This window comes from Thalassophryne amazonica, chromosome 3, assembly GCF_902500255.1.
Source record: "Thalassophryne amazonica chromosome 3, fThaAma1.1, whole genome shotgun sequence".
Classification (NCBI taxonomy): domain Eukaryota; kingdom Metazoa; phylum Chordata; class Actinopteri; order Batrachoidiformes; family Batrachoididae; genus Thalassophryne; species Thalassophryne amazonica.
Genome location: NC_047105.1, coordinates 76,151,261 through 76,170,598, shown reverse-complemented (window position 1 = coordinate 76,170,598; position 19,338 = coordinate 76,151,261). Strand labels below are relative to the sequence as shown.

General features: G+C 42.1%; 1 protein-coding gene and 1 long non-coding RNA gene across 3 annotated transcripts in view; one reads left to right on the top strand and one right to left on the bottom strand.

Annotated features, from left to right (window-relative positions):
- Positions 1 to 1,939: 1,939 nt before the first annotated feature.
- On the top strand, positions 1,940 to 4,012 carry LOC117507083. The gene is made up of 3 exons (XR_004559614.1): positions 1,940 to 1,962; positions 3,087 to 3,090; positions 4,003 to 4,012. It is a non-coding gene; the product is annotated as an uncharacterized LOC117507083 (long non-coding RNA).
- Positions 4,013 to 9,354: 5,342 nt separating this feature from the next.
- LOC117507080 (growth/differentiation factor 11-like) overlaps positions 9,355 to 19,338 on the bottom strand; it is a 243,627-nt gene continuing 233,643 nt past the window's right edge. Inside the window, exon 3 of one of the 2 annotated variants that reach the window (XM_034166841.1) lies at positions 9,355 to 10,247. In XM_034166841.1, coding sequence (XP_034022732.1) covers positions 9,867 to 10,247 — 381 coding nt within the window. In that variant the 3' untranslated portion in view covers positions 9,355 to 9,866. The remainder of the gene's footprint in view (positions 10,248 to 19,338) is intronic. The other variant, XM_034166842.1, reaches the window with a different exon arrangement.

The window sequence follows — 19,338 nt, the reverse complement described above, 5'->3', positions numbered from 1 at the left end:
TTTTCACCTGTTATATAGTTTGTTGTGACCTAATAAAGCCACAGATATATGACATATGACATATGTTTACATACACATTGACTTAAAAAGTTTCAAACTCAGCTGTCTCCAACACCACACATTTTATGACGCCAAACAAAATGTGTCCCATTTAATTACTTTGAGAAGTTTGTGTGATTATTGTTTGTAATGTGTTGTTGTGTCAGACCAGACCCCCTATGAAAGCTGAATACCCCCCTCATTTATCGACAGGGCATAGGACATGCAGCATAGATATAAACACAGATATTAAAATTGTTTTCCACATTACTTCATTGCTAAATTTTATGTTGAATTCAGTTTCATGGTGGTCCTATTATCTATTACAATGTATAACGGCTGAGTGGATCCTTGTCATTTGATTGGTGGCTTCTATGTCATGTGACATGGATGCAGATTGCCATTGTGTTTCATTTGCCTTGCAATAGTTCTTTTTAGCGTGTAATTTTGGTGCTATATGAAATGTGCTTTTGCACGCCTCGACCACCGTGCACGCTCACACTACCAGGGACAGCGTGTAGCTAAACATGGCGGAGTTTTGTTTTGCTGGCGAACGACATTTTGAACGTTAGCAAGAAATAAACACTTCTAAATCTAAAAACATAGTTTTTCAAACCAGACATCACCTCTGAAGTGAAGTACAAGACATCTTTCGGGTGTTAGCATACAGGCCCCGTGTACGTGCATCACTCAAGGTGAAAGGTCATTTCTGGTCATTTCAAAACTTCATGCGTGTGCACACATGCTTCCTCTTGTAAACAGCTTTAAAATGAAACCAAAATACTATTAAGGAATCCCCCCAGGTAAATATGATCTCTTCAATAAAATGATCTGTACTTTTGCAACGTTTCAAAAATAAACTGACATTATAATGGTTGAATTTACAGTAGTGTTCAGAATAATAGTAGTGCTATGTGACTAAAAAGATTAATCCAGGTTTTGAGTATATTTCTTATTGTTACATGGGAAAGAAGGTACCAGTAGATTCAGTAGATTCTCACAAATCCAACAAGACCAAGCATGTTGTGTGGGCCGCCAGAAGAGGAGGTACTGCTGGCCCACCACCAGAGGGCGCCCTGCCTGAAGTGCGGGCTTCAGGCACGAGAGGGCGCTGCCGCCACGGACACAGCCGGGGGTGACAGCTGTCACTCATTATCTCATGACAGCTGTCACCCATCTACACTTCATCATACTACTCCATAAAACCCGGACGTCATCTCCACCTCATTGCCGAGATATCATCTACCTGTGAAGGTAATTCTCTGCTAAACTGAAAACACTGACTAATAGTCTGAACTTCTTTGCAGCTGTTTTCCTGTGTTTCCTTATCTGTGGGATTGGCGTTTAGTGTGATCAGCGACGGCTTCGCTTCACACTCCAACCAGATAAGTGGTTAACAGGAGCTGCACGAGTGTGTGATTAGAGGTGGAGGTGACTTTCCACCTTCTGACTGTTTTTGTTACTGGGTGTGCACACACCCACATCTCACTGTTTGTGCTCCTCACCAGCAGTACCAGATCCGACAGTCGGGGACGGTGATCACCTGGGAATTCGGGACTTGGCGGCTCCAGTATTCACCAGGTTCGGTGGCGGCGGAAATCGTGTGGTTCCGGCTCTTCTCAGGACAGACGTCTTCTATCCTCGAGCCTGCCCACACGTCACCTTTGTGTATTGACTGCTATCATATTCTGAGATTGTCTGTATAGTCGTTGTGCACATTCACAACATTAAATTGTTACCTTTTGGCTCATCTATTGACCGTTCATTTGCGCCCCCTGTTGTGGGTCAGTGTCACTATACTTTCCCCAACAGGATATCTCGGCCTTCAAAGTTCTCGTTTGAATATTTGCTACTACCACCAAGATCCGCACCCGCAGCGGCTCCACCCGGGCCCGCGCCCTGGGCTTCCGTGCGCACCGCGGCGTTCGGCCTCACCGACGCCCCCGCGACGTTCCAAGCTTTGGTAAATGACGTCTTGCGGGACTTCCTGCACCGATTCGTCTTCGTATATCTGGATGACATACTCATCTTTTCCCCGGACCTTGAGACTCATGTCCAGCATGTACGTCAGGTCCTGCAGCAGTTTTTGGAGAACCGGCTGTTTGTGAAGGGCGAGAAGTGTGAGTTTCACCACACCTCTTTGTCCTTCCTGGGGTTCATCATCTCCTCCAACTCCGTCGCCCCTGATCCGGCCAAGGTTGCGGCGGTGAGAGATTGGCCCCAACCAACAAGCCGTAGGAAGCTGCAACAGTTCCTCGGCTTTGCAAATTTCTACAGGAGGTTCATTAAGGGCTACAGTCAGGTAGTTAGCCCCCTGACAGCCCTGACCTCTCCAAAAGTCCCCTTCACCTGGTCGGATTGGTGCGAAGCCGCGTTCAAGGAGTTGAAACGCCGGTTCTCGTCTGCACCAGTTCTGGTGCAGCCCGACCCTAGCCGCCAGTTTGTGGTTGAAGTGGACGCCTCTGACTCAGGGATAGGAGCCGTGCTATCCCAGAGCGGGGAGACCGATAAGGTTCTTCACCCGTGTGCCTACTTTTCTCGCAGGTTGACCCCCGCGGAACGGAACTATGACGTCGGCAATCGAGAACTCCTTGCGGTGAAAGAGGCTCTTGAGGAGTGGAGACACCTATTGGAGGGAGCGTCTGTGCCGTTCACGGTTTTTACTGACCATCGGAACCTGGAGTATAACAGGACCGCCAAGCGGCTGAACCCCAGGCAAGCCCGCTGGTCACTGTTCTTCGGACGTTTTGACTTCCGGATCACCTATCGCCCCGGGACCAAGAACCAGAGATCGGATGCCTTGTCCCGGGTACACGAAGACGAAGTCAAAACTGTGCTGTTGGATCCACGGAGCCCATCATTCCGGAGTCCACTATCGTGGCCACCCTCACCTGGGACGTGGAGAAGACCGTCCGGGAGGCCCTGGCACGGAGCCCGGACCCCGGAACTGGTCTGAAGAATCGTATGTACGTCCCACCAGAAGCCAGAGCTGCAGTCTTGGATTTCTGTCATGGTTCCAAGCTCTCCTGTCATCCAGGGGTGCGAAGGACCGTGGCAGTTGTCCGGCAGCGCTTCTGGTGGGCGTCTATGGAAGCCGACGTCCGGGAGTATATCCAGGCCTGCACCACCTGTGCCAGGGGCAAGGCAGACCACAAAAGGTCCCAAGGACTTCTCCAGCCGCTTCCTGTGCCTCATCGCCCCTGGTCCCATATCGGCCTGGATTTTGTCACGGGCCTCCCGCCGTCCCAGGGCAACACCACCATCCTCACGATAGTGGACCGATTCTCCAAGCCGGCCCACTTTGTGGCCCTCCCGAAGCTCCCAACGGCCCAGGAGACAGCAGACCTCCTGGTCCACCACGTCGTCCGTCTGCATGGGATACCAACTGACGTAGTCTCGGATCATGGTCCCCAGCTTTCCTCTCAAGTCTGGAGGAGTTTCTGCAGAGAACTGGGGGCCACCGTGAGCCTCTCGTCCGGGTACCACCCACAGACGAACGGACAGGCAGAACGGGCCAACCAAGAGTTGGAACAGACCCTCCGCTGTGTGACATCCGCGCACCTGACGGCCTGGAGTAACCATCTGGCCTAGATCGAGTATGCACATAACAGCCAGGTGTCTTCTGCCACCGGCCTCTCCCCATTTGAGGTGTGTCTGGGGTACCAGCCCCTATTGTTTCCCATGGTGGAGGGAGAGGTCGGTGTGCCCTCGGTCCAGGCCCACCTGCGGAGGTGCCGTCGGGTGTGGCGCACCGCCCGTTCTGCCTTATTAAAGGCCCGGACGAGGGCTAAGGCCCATGCAGACCGCCGGCGGTCCCTGGCCCCTGCATACCAGCCCGGGCAGGAGGTGTGGTTATCAACCAAGGACATTCCCCTGCAGGTGGACTCCCCCAAACTGAAGGACAGGTTCATTGGACCATTCAAGATCGTCAAAATCCTCAGTCCTGCTGCAGTGAAGCTCCAGCTCCCGGCTTCACTGCGGATCCACCCTGTTTTTCATGTCTCCCAGATTAAACCACACCTGACCTCACCCCTCTGTGCTCCCGGTCCGGTGCCGCCTCCTGCCCGGATCATTGACGGGGATCCGGCTTGGACAGTGCGCCGGCTCCTGGACGTCTGTCGAATGGGCCGGGGGTTCCAGTATTTGGTGGACTGGGAGGGGTATGGACCCGAAGAACGCTCCTGGGTGAAGAGGAGCTTCATCCTGGACCCGGCCCTCCTGGCCGATTTCTACCGCCGACACCCGGATAAACCTGGTCGGGCGCCAGGAGGCGACCATTGAGGGGGGGGGTCCTGTTGTGTGGGCCGCCAGAAGAGGAGGTACCGCTGGCCCACCACCAGAGGGCGCCCTGCCTGAAGTGCGGGCTTCAGGCACGAGAGGGCGCTGCCGCCACGGACACAGCCGGGGGTGACAGCTGTCACTCATTATCTAATGACAGCTGTCACCCATCTACACTTCATCATACTACTCCATAAAACCCGGACGTCATCTCCACCTCATTGCCGAGATATCATCTACCTGTGAAGGTAATTCTCTGCTAAACTGAAAACACTGACTAATAGTCTGAACTTCTTTGCAGCTGTTTTCCTGTAAGTGTTTCCTTATCTGTGGGATTGGCGTTTGGTGTGATCAGCGACGGCTTCGCTTCACACTCCAACCAGATAAGTGGTTAACAGGAGCTGCACGAGTGTGTGATTAGAGGTGGAGGTGACTTTCCACCTTCTGACTGTTTTTGTTACTGGGTGTGCACACACCCACATCTCACTGTTTGTGCTCCTCACCAGCAGTACCAGATCCGACAGTCGGGGACGGTGATCACCTGGGAATTCGGGACTTGGCGGCTCCAGTATTCACCAGGTTCGGTGGCGGCGGAAATCGTGTGGTTCCGGCTCTTCTCAGGACAGACGTCTTCTATCCTCAAGCCTGCCCACACGTCACCTTTGTGTGTTGACTGCTATCATATTCTGAGATTGTCTGTATAGTCATTGTGCACATTCACAACACTAAATTGTTACCTTTTGGCTCATCTATTGACCGTTCATTTGCGCCCCCTGTTGTCGATCCGTGTCACTACACTTTCCCCAACACAAGCATTCATGATATGCACACTCTTAAGGCTATGAAATTGGGCTATTAGTAAAAAAAGTAGAAAAGGGGGTGTTCACAATAATAGTACCATCTGCTGTTGATGCTACAAACTCAAAACTATTATGTTCAAACTGCTTTTTTTAGCAATCCTGTGAATCACTAAACTAGTATTTAGTTGTACAACCCCTGGCAAAAATTATGGAATCACTGGCCTCGGAGGATGTTCATTCAGTTGTTTAATTTTGTAGAAAAAAAGCAGATCACAGACATGACACAAAACTAAAGTCATTTCAAATGGCAACTTTCTGGCTTTAAGAAACACTATAAGAAATCAAGAAAAAAAGATTGTGGCAGTCAGTAACGGTTACTTTTTTAGACCAAGCAGAGGAAAAAATATGGAATCACTCAATTCTGAGGAAAAAATTATGGAATCACCCTGTAAATTTTCATCCCCAAAACTAACACCTGCATCATATCAGATCTGCTCGTTAGTCTGCATCTAAAAAGGAGTGAACACACCTTGGAGAGCTGTTGCACCAAGTGGACTGACATGAATCATGGCTCCAACACCAGAGATGTCAATTGAAACAAAGGAGAGGATTATGAAACTCTTAAAAGAGAGTAAATCATCACGCAATGTTGCAAAAGATGTTGGTTGTTCACAGTCAGCTGTGTCTAAACTCTGGACCAAATACAAACAACATGGGAAGGTTGTTAAAGGCAAACATACTGGTAGACCAAGGAAGACATCAAAGCATCAAGACAGAAAACTTAAAGCAATATGTCTCAAAAATCAAAAAATGTACAACAAAACAAATGAGGAACGAATGGGAGGAAACTGGAGTCAACGTCTGTGACCGAACTGTAAGAAACCGCCTAAAGGAAATGGGATTTACATACAGAAAAGCTAAACGAAAGGCATCATTAACACCTAAACAGAAAAAAACAAGGTTACAATGGGCTAAGGAAAAGCAACTGTGGACTGTGGATGACTGGATGAAAGTCATATTCAGTGATGAATCTCGAATCTGCATTGGGCAAGGTGATGATGCTGGAACTTTTGTTTGGTGCCTTTCCAATGAGATTTATAAAGATGACTGCCTGAAGAGAACATGTAAATTTCCACAGTCATTGATGATATGGGGCTGCATGTCAGGTAAAGGCACTGGGGAGATGGCTGTCATTACATCATCAATAAATGCACAAGTTTATGTTGATATTTTGGACAATTGAAAGGATGTTTGGGGATGATGAAATCATTTTTCAAGATGATAATGCATCTTGCCATAGAGCAAAAACTGCAAAAACATTCCTTGCATAAAGACACATAGGGTCAATGTCATGGCATAGGGTCAATGTCAATGAGCAGATCTGATTTGATGCAGGTGTTAATTTGGGGGTTGAAAATTTACAGGGTGATTCCATAATTTTTTCCTCAGAATTGAGTGATTCCATATTTTTTTCCTCTGCTTGGTCTAAAAAAGTAACCGTTACTGACTGCCACAATCTTTTTTCTTGATTTCTTATAGTGTTTCTTAAAGCCAGAAAGTTGCCATTTGAAATGACTTTAGTTTTGTGTCATGTCTGTGATCTGCTTTTTTTCTACAAAATTAAACAACTGAATGAATATCCTACGAGGCCGGTGATTCCATAATTTTTGCCAGGGGTTGTATAACCACAGTTTTTCATGATTTCTTTACATCTGCGAGGCATGGAGTCAACCAACTTGTGGCACCTTTCAGCTGTTATTCCACTCCAAGATTCTTTAAGAACATTCCACATTTCATTCACATTTCTTGGTTTTGCTTCAGAAACAGCTTTTTTCATGTCACCCCAGAAGTTCTCAATTGGATTTAGGTCCGGGAATTGGGCAGGCTACTCCAAAACATTAATTTTGTTGGTTTGAAACCAAGATTTTGCTCATTTACTACTGTGCTTGGTTTCATTGTCTTGTTGAAACACCCATTTCAAGGGCATGTCCTCTTTAGCATAAGGCAACATGACCTCTTCGAGTATTTTGACATATCCAAACTGATCCATGATACCTGGTATGCAATATATAGGCCCAACACCATAGTAGGAGAAACATGCCCATATCATGATGCTTGCACCACCATACTTCACTGTCTTCACTGTGAACTGTGGCTTGAATTCAGAGTTTGGGGGTTGTCTCACAAACTGTCTGTGGCCCTTGGACCCAACAAGAACAATTTTACTCTCATCAGTCCACAAAATATTCCTCCATTTCTCTTTAGGCCAGTTGATGTGTTCTTTGGCAAATTGTAACCTCTTCTGCACATCTTTTATTTAACAGAGGGACTTTGCGGGGGATTCTTGCACATAAATTAGCTTCACACAGGCGTCTTCTAACTATCACCGCACTTACAGGTAACTCCAGACTGTCTTTGATCATCCTGGAGCTGATCAATGGGTGAGCTTTTGCCATTCTGGTTATTCTTCTATCCATTTTTGATGGTTGTTTTCCATTTCTTCCATGCGTGTCTGTTTTTTTTTTTGTCCATTTTAAAGCATTGGAGATCATTGTAGATGAACAGCCTATAATTGTTTTGCACCTGCGTATAAGTTTTCCCCTCTCCAATCAACTTTTTAATCAAACTACGCTGTTCTTCTGAACAATGTCTTGAACGTCCCATTTTCCTCAGGCTTTCAAAGAGAAAAGCATGTTCAACAGGTGCTGGCTTCATCCTTAAATAGGGGACACCTGATTCACACCTGTTTGTTCCACAAAATTGACAAACTCACTGACTGAATGCCACACTACTATTATTGTGAGCACCCCCTTTTCTACTTTTTTTTTTTTTTTTTTTTTTTTTTTTTTTTTTTTTTACTAATAGCCCAATTTCATAGCCTTAAGAGTGTGCATATCATGAATGCTTGGTCTTGTTGGATTTGTGAGAATCTACTGGTACCTTGTTTCCCATGTAACAATAAGAAATATACTCAAAACCTGGATTAATCTCTTTAGTCACATAGCACTACTATTATTCTGAACACTGCTGTATGTAGAAACTAAATTTTGTAAGTTTTGTGAAATTAAACCAATTAAAACACAATACCACTAAATACTAACAAACTATATAGAGACTTTGATCCACTGAAAATCGGATGTACTAAAATAAAAACTCATACAAATCTGTTTCGGAATCATTATTTTTCAAATAAATCTACTTTGGAAATAAAGTAGAACTTCAAATTAGCTTGAGGTGAAATATTTGGCAACATGAAATGTGTGAAGTTGGAGAAAAATAAGTGTGAAAGATTTTTTTCCATGGTGTACAAAAATGTACAGCATCAGCTGTATTATTTAGGAGTACAGTACTGCAGTTAAAAGATTTTATTTTTTTCCTTTTCATACATTACAGAACCAAGAAAAAGTAAAATAACTGGCTTGACAGGATTAATGTGTATCTTCATTGATTTAAGTGTCTTGTAATGAAACCAGACAACACTGATGTAAATGTAATTATTTCTGTTTCGAGTGAAGTAATTGTTTAAAACAGTAGCTCATGAAGGCATTTGACCGTTTGAGTGTACCAGCACAGTTTTGACTTCAGGACATAGAAATAACCAGCAACTGTCAGTCCGTTTGACACTCAGTCTCTGGCCTCTTCAAGTTATGAAAGAGTGCATTTATGTCTCTGTTTAAAACATTGAATTCAGGGGAATGGATGTGTTAAAGTCTTTTTTCCTTTGTTTCATAGATGAAGGAAGGAAGGAAACCTCTCCCAGATGCTGCCAAAAGACTTCAGAGTGCTCCATCACAGCACTGTTTTAGACTTCAGTGTGCAAGTTTATATTGTTATGTACATCAGCAGAAATAGCTTAATGATGAAGTTAAACTCACAGATGTTGCCTGTTCCTTTTTTTTTTTTAAGTTTTACATGAGTTTTACATGATGACTAAAACATCAAAACAACAGTGGATGTTTTTTGTAAATAGCTGAGAGTGTCACACTGGGGTGTTATGTTAATGAGGGTTTGGTTTGGGATGTTTTTGACTCTTTACATCTTTAGAATACATCATTGTACATCTGTAAATAACATTTTGTATTCACTTACACATTGACCACAGCTCACATTTTGTTTATCGGGAGTTGTTTTTTTTGTTTTTTTTGTTTTTTTTGTGGGGTGGGGGGGTGTCCAATATGCATTTAAAGATATTTCTGAACATGCTGCCTTGGCAAATACATTTATTTTTTGGATCAAATCTTAACCAGTTCAATGTTTATATGTAATTTAAACTGTTCACTTTAAGCCTGAAGTTGTTTTAAAAACTTTGTAAATGCTTATGTCTTCTGTTATTTTAATCTGCTAACCTGGACATTTCACAAAGATGCCATTTTCTTAAAAAATAAAATAAAATAAAAAATAATAAAATAATTTCACAAAACTAACACTTACTATATAACATAGTTTGTTTCATTTACAGTTTTCTGAAGCTGCTCCATAAGTAGAACTCTTTAAGTCATTCATAATGTCCCGCACTTCTCTCATTCAGCTATTTTCTGATACATATTCCATTTTATAACCTGTTTTTCCCATTTACAGTTAATTTAATTACTGAAAAGTGGATAAAAACCCAGTGATGTGTTTTGTGGCTGAATAAAAGTGAAATCTGGTGCACAGGAGTGAATTCTGGTGCCGGAGAAGCACTCTGTAAGGGTTTTGGGTGCTGTGATGCAATGGTGGCTGTACACAAGTGTTTGTCTCCCCTACAGCCTAAGAGCAGCCACATCGATCCACTACCATCCCGGGAATCTTTCCATGGATGATCTGCTGCTTGTCATTGAAGTACAGCATGTTAATGGGGGACATCTTGGTTGGGGTACAGCAAGGCCCCGCTGACCCTCGAGGGTTGGCATGCTGCACCAGATGTGTGTGCGGGTATTTCTGCATAAACATATACTCGCACTGGCCGGAGCAGTAGTTGGCTTTGTAGCGTTTGGGGGCAATTATCCAGTCCCAGCCGAATGCCTCGAAATCCACCGTCAACGGGTAGCGACAGCAGCGTGATTCAGTGGAGTGTTCATCACAGTCCAGTCCAAGGTTTCTCCGAGAACGTTTGGTCGTCTCCAGAACTTTCACTTCCAGGAACGGCTGCTGGAATCAGGGGGAGGAAGTGCAAGACACAGAGAGAGAGGTGGTTATAAGAGAACACCAGCACTGAAATGATTGACGTAACACTGGAAATTTTTATATCATAAATACATTTTTATAATGCTTACAAATTGTCATAAAAACCCCTAAGATTTAAGTTAAAGCTATTCATTTGATTGTGTCTTCCTGCAGATACAATCTTCAGGTTTTCATTCTAACTACAGTGCATCTAGAAAGTATTCTACATTTTTATGCTACAACATTATTCAAAAATTTATGAAATTCATTTTTTCCTCAAAATTCTACACACAATACCCCATAATGACAATGCAAAAAAAGTTTTTTTTTGGAGATTTTTGCAAATTTGTTAAAAATAAAAAACTCAGAAATCGCGTGTACATAAGTATTCACAACCTTTGCCATGAAGCGTACAATTGAGCACAGGTGCATCCTGTTTCCACTGATCATGCTTGAGATGTTTCTACAGCTTAATTGTAAGAGTCCACGTGGAGTAAATTCAGTTGATTGTACATGATTTGGAAAAACACACACCTGTCTACATATAAGGTCCCACAGTTGACAGTGCATGTCAGAGCACAAACCAAGCATGAAGTCAAAGGAACTGTCTGTAGACCTCTGAGACAGGATTGTCTCGAGGCACAAAACTGGGGCAGGGTACAGAAACATTTCTGTTGCTTTGAAGGTTCCAATGAGCACAGTGGCCTCCATCATCCATAAATTGAAGAAGTTCAGCTCCACCAGGACTCTTCCTAGAGCTGGCTGTCTAAACAGAACGATCATTGGAGAACCAAAAACCCGATAGTCACTCTGTCAGAGCTCCAGCGTTGTCTAGAGAGAAGAACCTTCCAGAAGAACAACCATCTCTGTAGCAATCCATCAATCAGGCCTGTATGGTAGAGTGGCCAGATGGAAACCCCTCCTTAGTAAAAGGCACATAGCAGCCCACCTGGAGTTTGCCAAAAGGCACCTGAAGAAGTCTCAGATCATGAGAAACAATTCTCTGGTCTGATGAGGCAGAGATAGAACTCTATAGTGTGAGTGTCAGGTGTCATGTTTGGAGGAAGCCAGGCACCATCCCTACAGTGAAGCATGGTGGTGGCAGCATCATGCTGTGGGGATGTTTGTCAGCAACAGGAACTGGGAGACTAGTCAGGATTGAGGGAAAGATGAATGCAGCAATGTATGAATGAATGACTGAATTTTTATTCAGCGCGTGCACACACACACACACACACACACACACACACACACACACACACACACACACACACACACACACACACACACACACACACACACACACACACACACACACACACACACACACACACACTTAACAAAAGAATCTCTCATAAAACAAAACAAAAGAATACAAAAACTCAAATAATTTCCCAGTTTTGTGCAGCTGAAAGGGTGCATGCTGAAGCAAAAGCTTATAAGCACCCCCCTTTCACCAGTTGCTATATACACATATGTGTACACTCATAAAAACAAATACCAAAAAAGAAAGAATAAGAAAAGAAAGACAATATAGATTAATCAGTAAACTAAAATATCTGTGCACAGCAGAACAAACAGCAGTATAATGCACAGATAAAACAGAAGAACAATAACAAAGTCACTTAACCTAATTTATCGTACTATAATAAGTAATTACATTGTTTTTATAAAGTCTTTTCAAGCCAGCCAAAGTACCAGATCATTTAATACTATCAGAACAGTTATTCTCGATTTTAACACCTTTTACAGAGATACAGTGACTTTTTACAGTAGTTCGAATCTTTAAGCTGTCAAATACTAATGTTCCTCTCAGATGATAACATGACTCCCTCATTTTAAACAGTTCCTGGACATGTTGAGGCAAGAGTTTATTGTTAACTTTATACATGGTCTGTATTGTAATATAATCAACCAAGTCCCAGAATTTCAAAATGTGTAAACAAGCAAACAGTGGGTTTGTTGGCTCACGATATGGTTTTTTACTTATAACTCTTATAGCTTTCTTTTGTAACAGAAATATTGAGTTTGTATTTGCTTTATATGTGTTTCCCCAAACCTCAATGCAGTAGGTCATGTATGGGACAAGCAATGAATGATACAGTGTGACCAACGAATGCTGGGAGAGGAAGTATTGTGCTTTGTACAGAATCGCGATAACTTTTGAGATTTTGGATATAACATAATTTATTTTATTTTATTTTCCAACTTAATTTATCATTGATAAAAACTCCAAGAAAGTTGGTTTCAGTTACTATTTCAATGTCAGCATTATTCAATAATACGTTTCTACTTAAGTTCCTGGGCTTATTTCTGAATATAATACATTTTGTTTTACCGAAATGAAGCAATAGTTTATTTGAATGAAACCAGTATTTAAATTTTTGTAGTCCCTCTCCATCATGTCCAAATGATCCCCACTACCAAACACAGTCATATCATCAGCAGACAAAATACATCTCACAGACTTGGAAACCAAACCTATATCATTAATATACAATAGAAACAGTAACGGCTCAAGGACTGAACCCTGGGGCACCCCACATGTAATCCTCAAAAATTCTGAATTTATCCCCCCAAAATGGACACACTTATACCTGTTGCGTAAGTAGCTAGCTGTCCAATCAAGGACCAGTGCTCTAATACCATATTTCTGTAATTTGTCCAATAGTAAAGTGTGATATATGGTATCAAATGCTTTCTGCAAATCAAAGAAAACTCCTACAGTGTATTTCTTCTTCTCTATTGCATTTGTAACTTGTTCAACAAAATCAGTTAAAGCCAGTGAAGTAGTACGATTTTTTCAAAAACCATACTGCTGTTCACTGAGGATATGATGTTTCGTTATGAAATCATTCAACCTTTTTACAAATATCTTTTCCAGAATTTTTGAAAGCTGTGGTAACAATGAGATTGGCCTGTAGTTTGAAAAGACATGTTTGTCACCAGATTTGAACAGTGGTATCACCTTAGCTATTTTCATTTTGGAAGGACATTTCCCAGCCATCAATGACAAATTACAAATATAAGTCAAGGGTTTAACAAAACAATTAATAATATTTTTATCAAAAACATATCAAGGTTGTCACTGTCAGTTGATTTTTCCCTTTTGGTTATGAACTATGTTAATAATTTATTTTTCATCTATTTCTTTAATATACATTGAATCCAGAGTTGTATTAATTGTTTTGCTGTTGTCCAAAGAGCACGTTTTTGAGAATACAATTGAATTTGATAAGTTTTTACCCACATTAACAAAATAATTATTGAAATGATCAGCAATAACTTTATCTTCTTTTAAGATTTTGTCAGAATCTGTATGAAAATAAGATGGCTAGTCTTTAACAACTTTTTTCTTTTTAATGATTTCATTTAAAAGCTTCCAAGTGCCTTTAATGTTAGTTTTATTTTTTCCAATAAATCGCAGTAATACTGCTTCTTACACAATCGCATGATGTTCGTTAATTTGTTTTTGTATGTCTTATATTTTCTTTCAGCTTCTTTTGTTCTGAATTTTATAAACTGCTTGTACAAAAAAAAACAAAAAACTTTTTACATGCATTCTGGAGTCCCTTCTGAGGTTCTCAATAGTAACATCAGTTTTTTTTCCCCTTTTGATCATTTTTATTAACTGATGACTTGAAAGCTACGAAAACCAGCAAATGATTATTGATGTCACTAATGAGTAGTCCACCTGTTATGTTCCCTACAGTAGCGTTTGTTAATATATTGTTGATGTCTTCGTAGTTATCCTAGTTGGATGTGTGATCACTCAACACAATCCCATAAAAACACAGAATTTATGAATTCTGTTATTTGTAACTGACCATGTGGATTCAGGAAATCTATATTAAAGTCTCCACAGACAAATAAAAGTTTATTATTATTATTAATTATGTTGTCCATTTAAGTCAATTTATCCATGAAAATATCTATATTTGATCCCAGAGCTCTATAAACACAGCTTATGATTATGTTTTTTGATTTTTCACATTTAATTTCCACTGTGACACATTCCATAATATTTTCCAAAGAAAATGATATGTTTTGTATAATTTCACTTTGATAATTTGAACATACATAAAGTGTTACACCACCACACCATTTTTTTCATCCTATTTGTGGCAAAAAAAAATCATATTCCTCAAGCTGGACAGAGTAAACCAGCTCCTCTCTCAACCAAGTCTCAGTAATTGCAATAACAAAAAACTGTTTACTGGATATTTTTAAGCAGTCCTGAATTTTTGAAAGGTTCATGAGAAGGCTTATACTATCAAAATGTATTATGGAGAAAATCCCATTTGACAAAGAATAATCCCTCAATTGTTTTTGCAGGAGTAAGTTGTAATAACTTGGTTGTCATATTAAATGAAACGTACAGGAGTGTTCAGAATAATAGTAGTGCTGTTGTGTGGCTGGGGTGCCTGGCTGGCTTTTGTTTCTGTCTTCTGTTTTTCCTTCCAGGTGGCATGCGTTCAAGACCAGTGTTGCCACAGTTACTTTGAAAAAGTAATCCAATTACTGATTACTCCTTGAAAAAGTAACTTAGTTACTTTACTGATTACTCAATTGTAAAAGTAACTAAGTTAGATTACTAGTTACTTTTTTAGTTACTTTTCCCACCTGCCGACAACAACCCTCTGCCACCTCAACATGACAATGATACCTGTTTTGCCAAAAGTTACTTTATAGTCACCCTTTCTTGACTTCAATGAAAATAAATACTTGTTTTATAAAAAGTAAAATAAAGACCTCTTTCTTGACCTCATATTTAACTGTTGACAGCACTGTAACAGTAAAACTTGCAATTTCGAACCTACATTGTTTATAAATGTAACTATTAAATTCATTCTAGCATTTTTCTAACATTTAAATTCTCTCTAAATATTTTACTTGTCGAAATTAATATTATTTTAAGTAGTATTAGTAGTTGCAGTAAAAAAAGGCTTCAAAACTGGACCTTTAATCTAGGGGTGTTGTGAGGGGGGCACATCCCTCCCCCACGCCCCCATTCCATCTGGATTCGCCCCTGCTTTGGCGTTTGAGCACAAAGAATGGATAACATTTATTTATGCAGAAAACGTGACCAGATTTACAGGTAAGAAAGTTTTATTGTGTTTTCGCATCATGTGGTCCTCAGAAAGAGAGTTTAGGTGCATTTGAGTGGAAAATAGTGTTAGTTGTTGACGCGTTGCGGAGGATCAGCTGTTTTAACGTGCAGATACGGAGCGGCTCAGCTCAGCTCTAAATAAAGGAGGAAAAAAAGTATAAATATGTCTTTGTAAAGCTCAGTGCAGGTGTGCTGATCACCGTGCTTTAAGAGGTGACGACGAGTCGAGCAGCTGCAAAAAAACGCGGATGATAAGCTCACAGCTCACTGAAAGTGGGCAGTTCAGTCGAACCCCGACCCCCTGCCCACGGACCAAGTTTAATGCTGCTATCGACCCACAATGAAAAATAATAGTAACGCACAGTGACATGGAGAAGTAACTTTAATCTGATTACTGATTTGGAAAGATTAACGCGTTAGATTATTCGTTACTAAAAAAAGTGGTCAGATTAGAGTAACGCGTTACCGGCATCACTGTTCAGGACTGAGTGGCTGATGTGTGGCTGAGTTATCAGGACATCACCCTGATCACCTGAGGCTGGTCATGTGCAGCTCGTCAGGACTCACAGCTGTGGTGCATTTGTATGGATTGGGGCATGGTTGCATTTAAGTCTGGAGTACACAGTGTGTATTTGCCAGAGACTCGACCTTGTGACCAGACGGGTGAGATCGACGTTTGGAGAACCATCTCATCATCATGGACGCAGAGACCGTACCAGGTTTGATGCCATGGTCTGTGAAAGAGGAGGGGGTGAGGTCTCACGCTCGTCAGCACACTTCCTGAGGTACTTTAGGTTTTGTGACTAACATGAGTACAGTCAGTAGATGTGGTGTCCCTCACACCTTATTATATTGAGCTGTTATGTTAGTCGTTTAATCAGCTTCCACTGCAGTGGAGAATTGAACTGGGTGTTCCATGCCTGCAGGGTGGGAAGCTGATTGGTGATTAAGCCAGGAAGTGTTTGCTGATTATGTACACCTTTGAGTGGTCTCTCTGTGTGTGGAGTGGTGGACTCACATTATGGTTTCTTCTTTCACAGACTCGGTTGGTCGCGGCCACCTGGGGGGTGTCGGCGGGGTCCTTGGGTCCGAACTGTTCTGGCTCCGGACCGTTTGTGCTGCTGGGAGCGCACTGTGTTAAGGATTTTGTATATATGTTATCACTGTTAAACATTTGTACATTTGTCTTCTTTCTCAGGAGAACGGTGTTGTGCTGTTTTGCACTTCACCCTGAGAATGTACGTGTTATTCAACCTTGTTTTAGCTTTGTCTTCTTTCTCATGAGAACGGAGATGTGCTGTTTTGCACCTGTCTTAATGCAATCCTGAGAATTCAATTTTGTTTTAGCACTCTGGGGTCAATCTGAGCTGGGAATGAAGGGCTGGATGTACTTATTATTATAATATAACTTTGTTTTCGCAGCCTCTAACGACTGGGAGTAAGAGAACATTTTGACTATTGTGATGTGGTGTTTAGTGTGAAGGAGTGTGAAAGACAGGACACTTCAGGCAGATGCAGAACAGCTGATACCTGCAACAGACGAACGAGATGTGCTGACCTGAAAGTGTTCTTCCTTACAGCTGCACTTATTGACGTATGCGTTTATGTTATGGGAAGAAACTTGTCTTGCGTCATCACCCCCACCCTTAGGACAAGTTTCTTGTTTATGTGATGAGGGCGTCTCTTAATAAAAAGAGCGGAAAAGCAGGCCAGACTTTAGTGTAGCCTTGGTGTATAGCCTGGCCGCACTCCGCGCGTAAAATTTGACTTTCTGTCTCACTGGTGTTTCTTGACTCTGTTTGTCTTGTTAAAGGTTTTAAAAATGTTTGGAGGAGAAAATACCCAACATTGACTGGGGGCTCGTCCGGGATCTCAACAACACCGGAGGTGTCCAGCGGAGGTCGTCAAGTCCAGACGTAAATCCTTGGCCAAGGTCCGATCGATCGATTGATCGTGTCTGCAATTGTCGACCACCGTTGGCATCGTCTGGTTGACGAGATTTTCCCGAAGAAGACAGACAGGAAGTCGAGTCAGTGAGTAAAATTTCTTTGTAAACAGTACTGAGTGAGTGGTGATCAGATCACATAAAACAGTTAAATTCCGCAAGCGATGATACAGAATCGTCTGTTAATGCAAAGCAGTTAAACTCTGTAAGGAGGGTGCGGACTCCTCTGTTTTAATACGCGTACCGGTAGGGGATAAAAGTGATCACATAAAACAGTTAAACTCCGTAAGCGATGATACAGAATCGTCTGTTAATGCAAAGCAGTTAAACTCTGTAAGGAGGGTACGGACTCCTCTGTTTTAATACGTAAAGGAAATCCCGGGTAGGAATATGTGCACTGTAAAAAAGCAGTTAAATCTGGCAGGGACGGCGGAGTCCCCTAATGCAGGACATTAGTTAAATTTCACGGGAGGGCGAGCTCCCCTGGCGTAAGAATACGCGTACGATTATTAAAGTGTTTCTATGTGTAAATAGTGTTTTGTGTAAGTGTAAATAACTGTGTGAAAGTGTAATACTTTGGACAACGTTAGTGACAACCGTGCGTGTGGAAGCAGCAGGCAAGTGATTCCGCTTCCTACGGGGAGGTGAAAGGAATCAACCACACGACGGCAAATTGATTGTCACGTCCAAAGAAAGTGTGAAAACTTCAGATTTAGAACACCCTAGGTGTGCCCCCGTCTGAAGTCCAAATTATAACAAGGGATAATAAAAATGGGGGGTAAGACGTCTATAAATAAGGGAAATTTATCAACTGACGACTGGAAATTTATGGAAGCAAAAAATCCAAAAACAACAAAGAAATTGGAGACCTGGATAAATAAACATGACTTTGACGGACGACTGAACCTGATCAGCATACAAAAGCTAAAGAAGGAGTTAGAACAGAAACATAAAGGTGATGAGAAAAAGATGCAGAAAGTAGGGGCAGATTTAGTGGCATTTTGGGAGGAGGAAGCAGAGAACAGACAGAAAGGAGCAGAGAAGCGATGATTAGAGAAAGCGAGGAAAAAGAAAGCTGTAGGTAAGGCAGAAGAAGATGTGATAATTCAGCACAGAGAGCCAGAACAGCCTCAACAACCACCGCCGGCTGGATCGTCGGTGACAAAGAGACCTTTATCTCCTCTACCAGAGGATGACGATGTACCGCCACCACAGTATGATTTGGCAGTAAAACCTAAGGTAAAAAGAGAAAAACCAGAAAAACCACAAACACGCAGTCAAGCGAAAGTGCCTACAGCCCCTCCCATGGTGGAACACAGTGACCAGGGAGTACCAAATCCTCGTGCAGGAACAGCAGGACAGCGATCAACCATGCTCGTATATCGAACATGGAATGCTGATGATATCAAAGCAGCAGTCGACATGATACCATCGCCACATGTCGATATTGAGGGATTTATGCAGGATATAGAAAACATTAGAAGTTCTTACCACCTTAGTGGACCTGAAGTCCAACAGGTGTGGATGAAAGCATGTGGCCCTAAATGGAGTCAGATACGCGGAGACTGGAATCCTGCAGACCAGGATGGCGTACCATTGCCACATGATGATCCAGTCTTGAAAACAAGAGTGGAAGCTATGATTACACGTGCGAAAGGAGTGTTAGGACCAAAGATAAATTATACTGAAATTACCAGGACAACTCAGAAAGAAGGAGAGCCATGGACAGAGTTTAGATGCAGATTTGAGAGTGTATTTAGAGTCCATAGTGGCATATTGCCAGGAACACCAGTGTATGAAAACAAATTGAAAAATATTTCACCTGTGAAGCTGACAATGACCGATTTGATTCATGATGGCAACTCAACAGCTGTCATAACAGTAACAGGTGCCACTGAAGATGTTTTAAAATTGAGATTCACAGGTATTGCCATTACATGTGTCACTTTGTAAGCCATATTTGACAGAATGGCAAGAATTGGGACTGACAGTCATAACAGCTTTGTCAGCCACTGATTGGA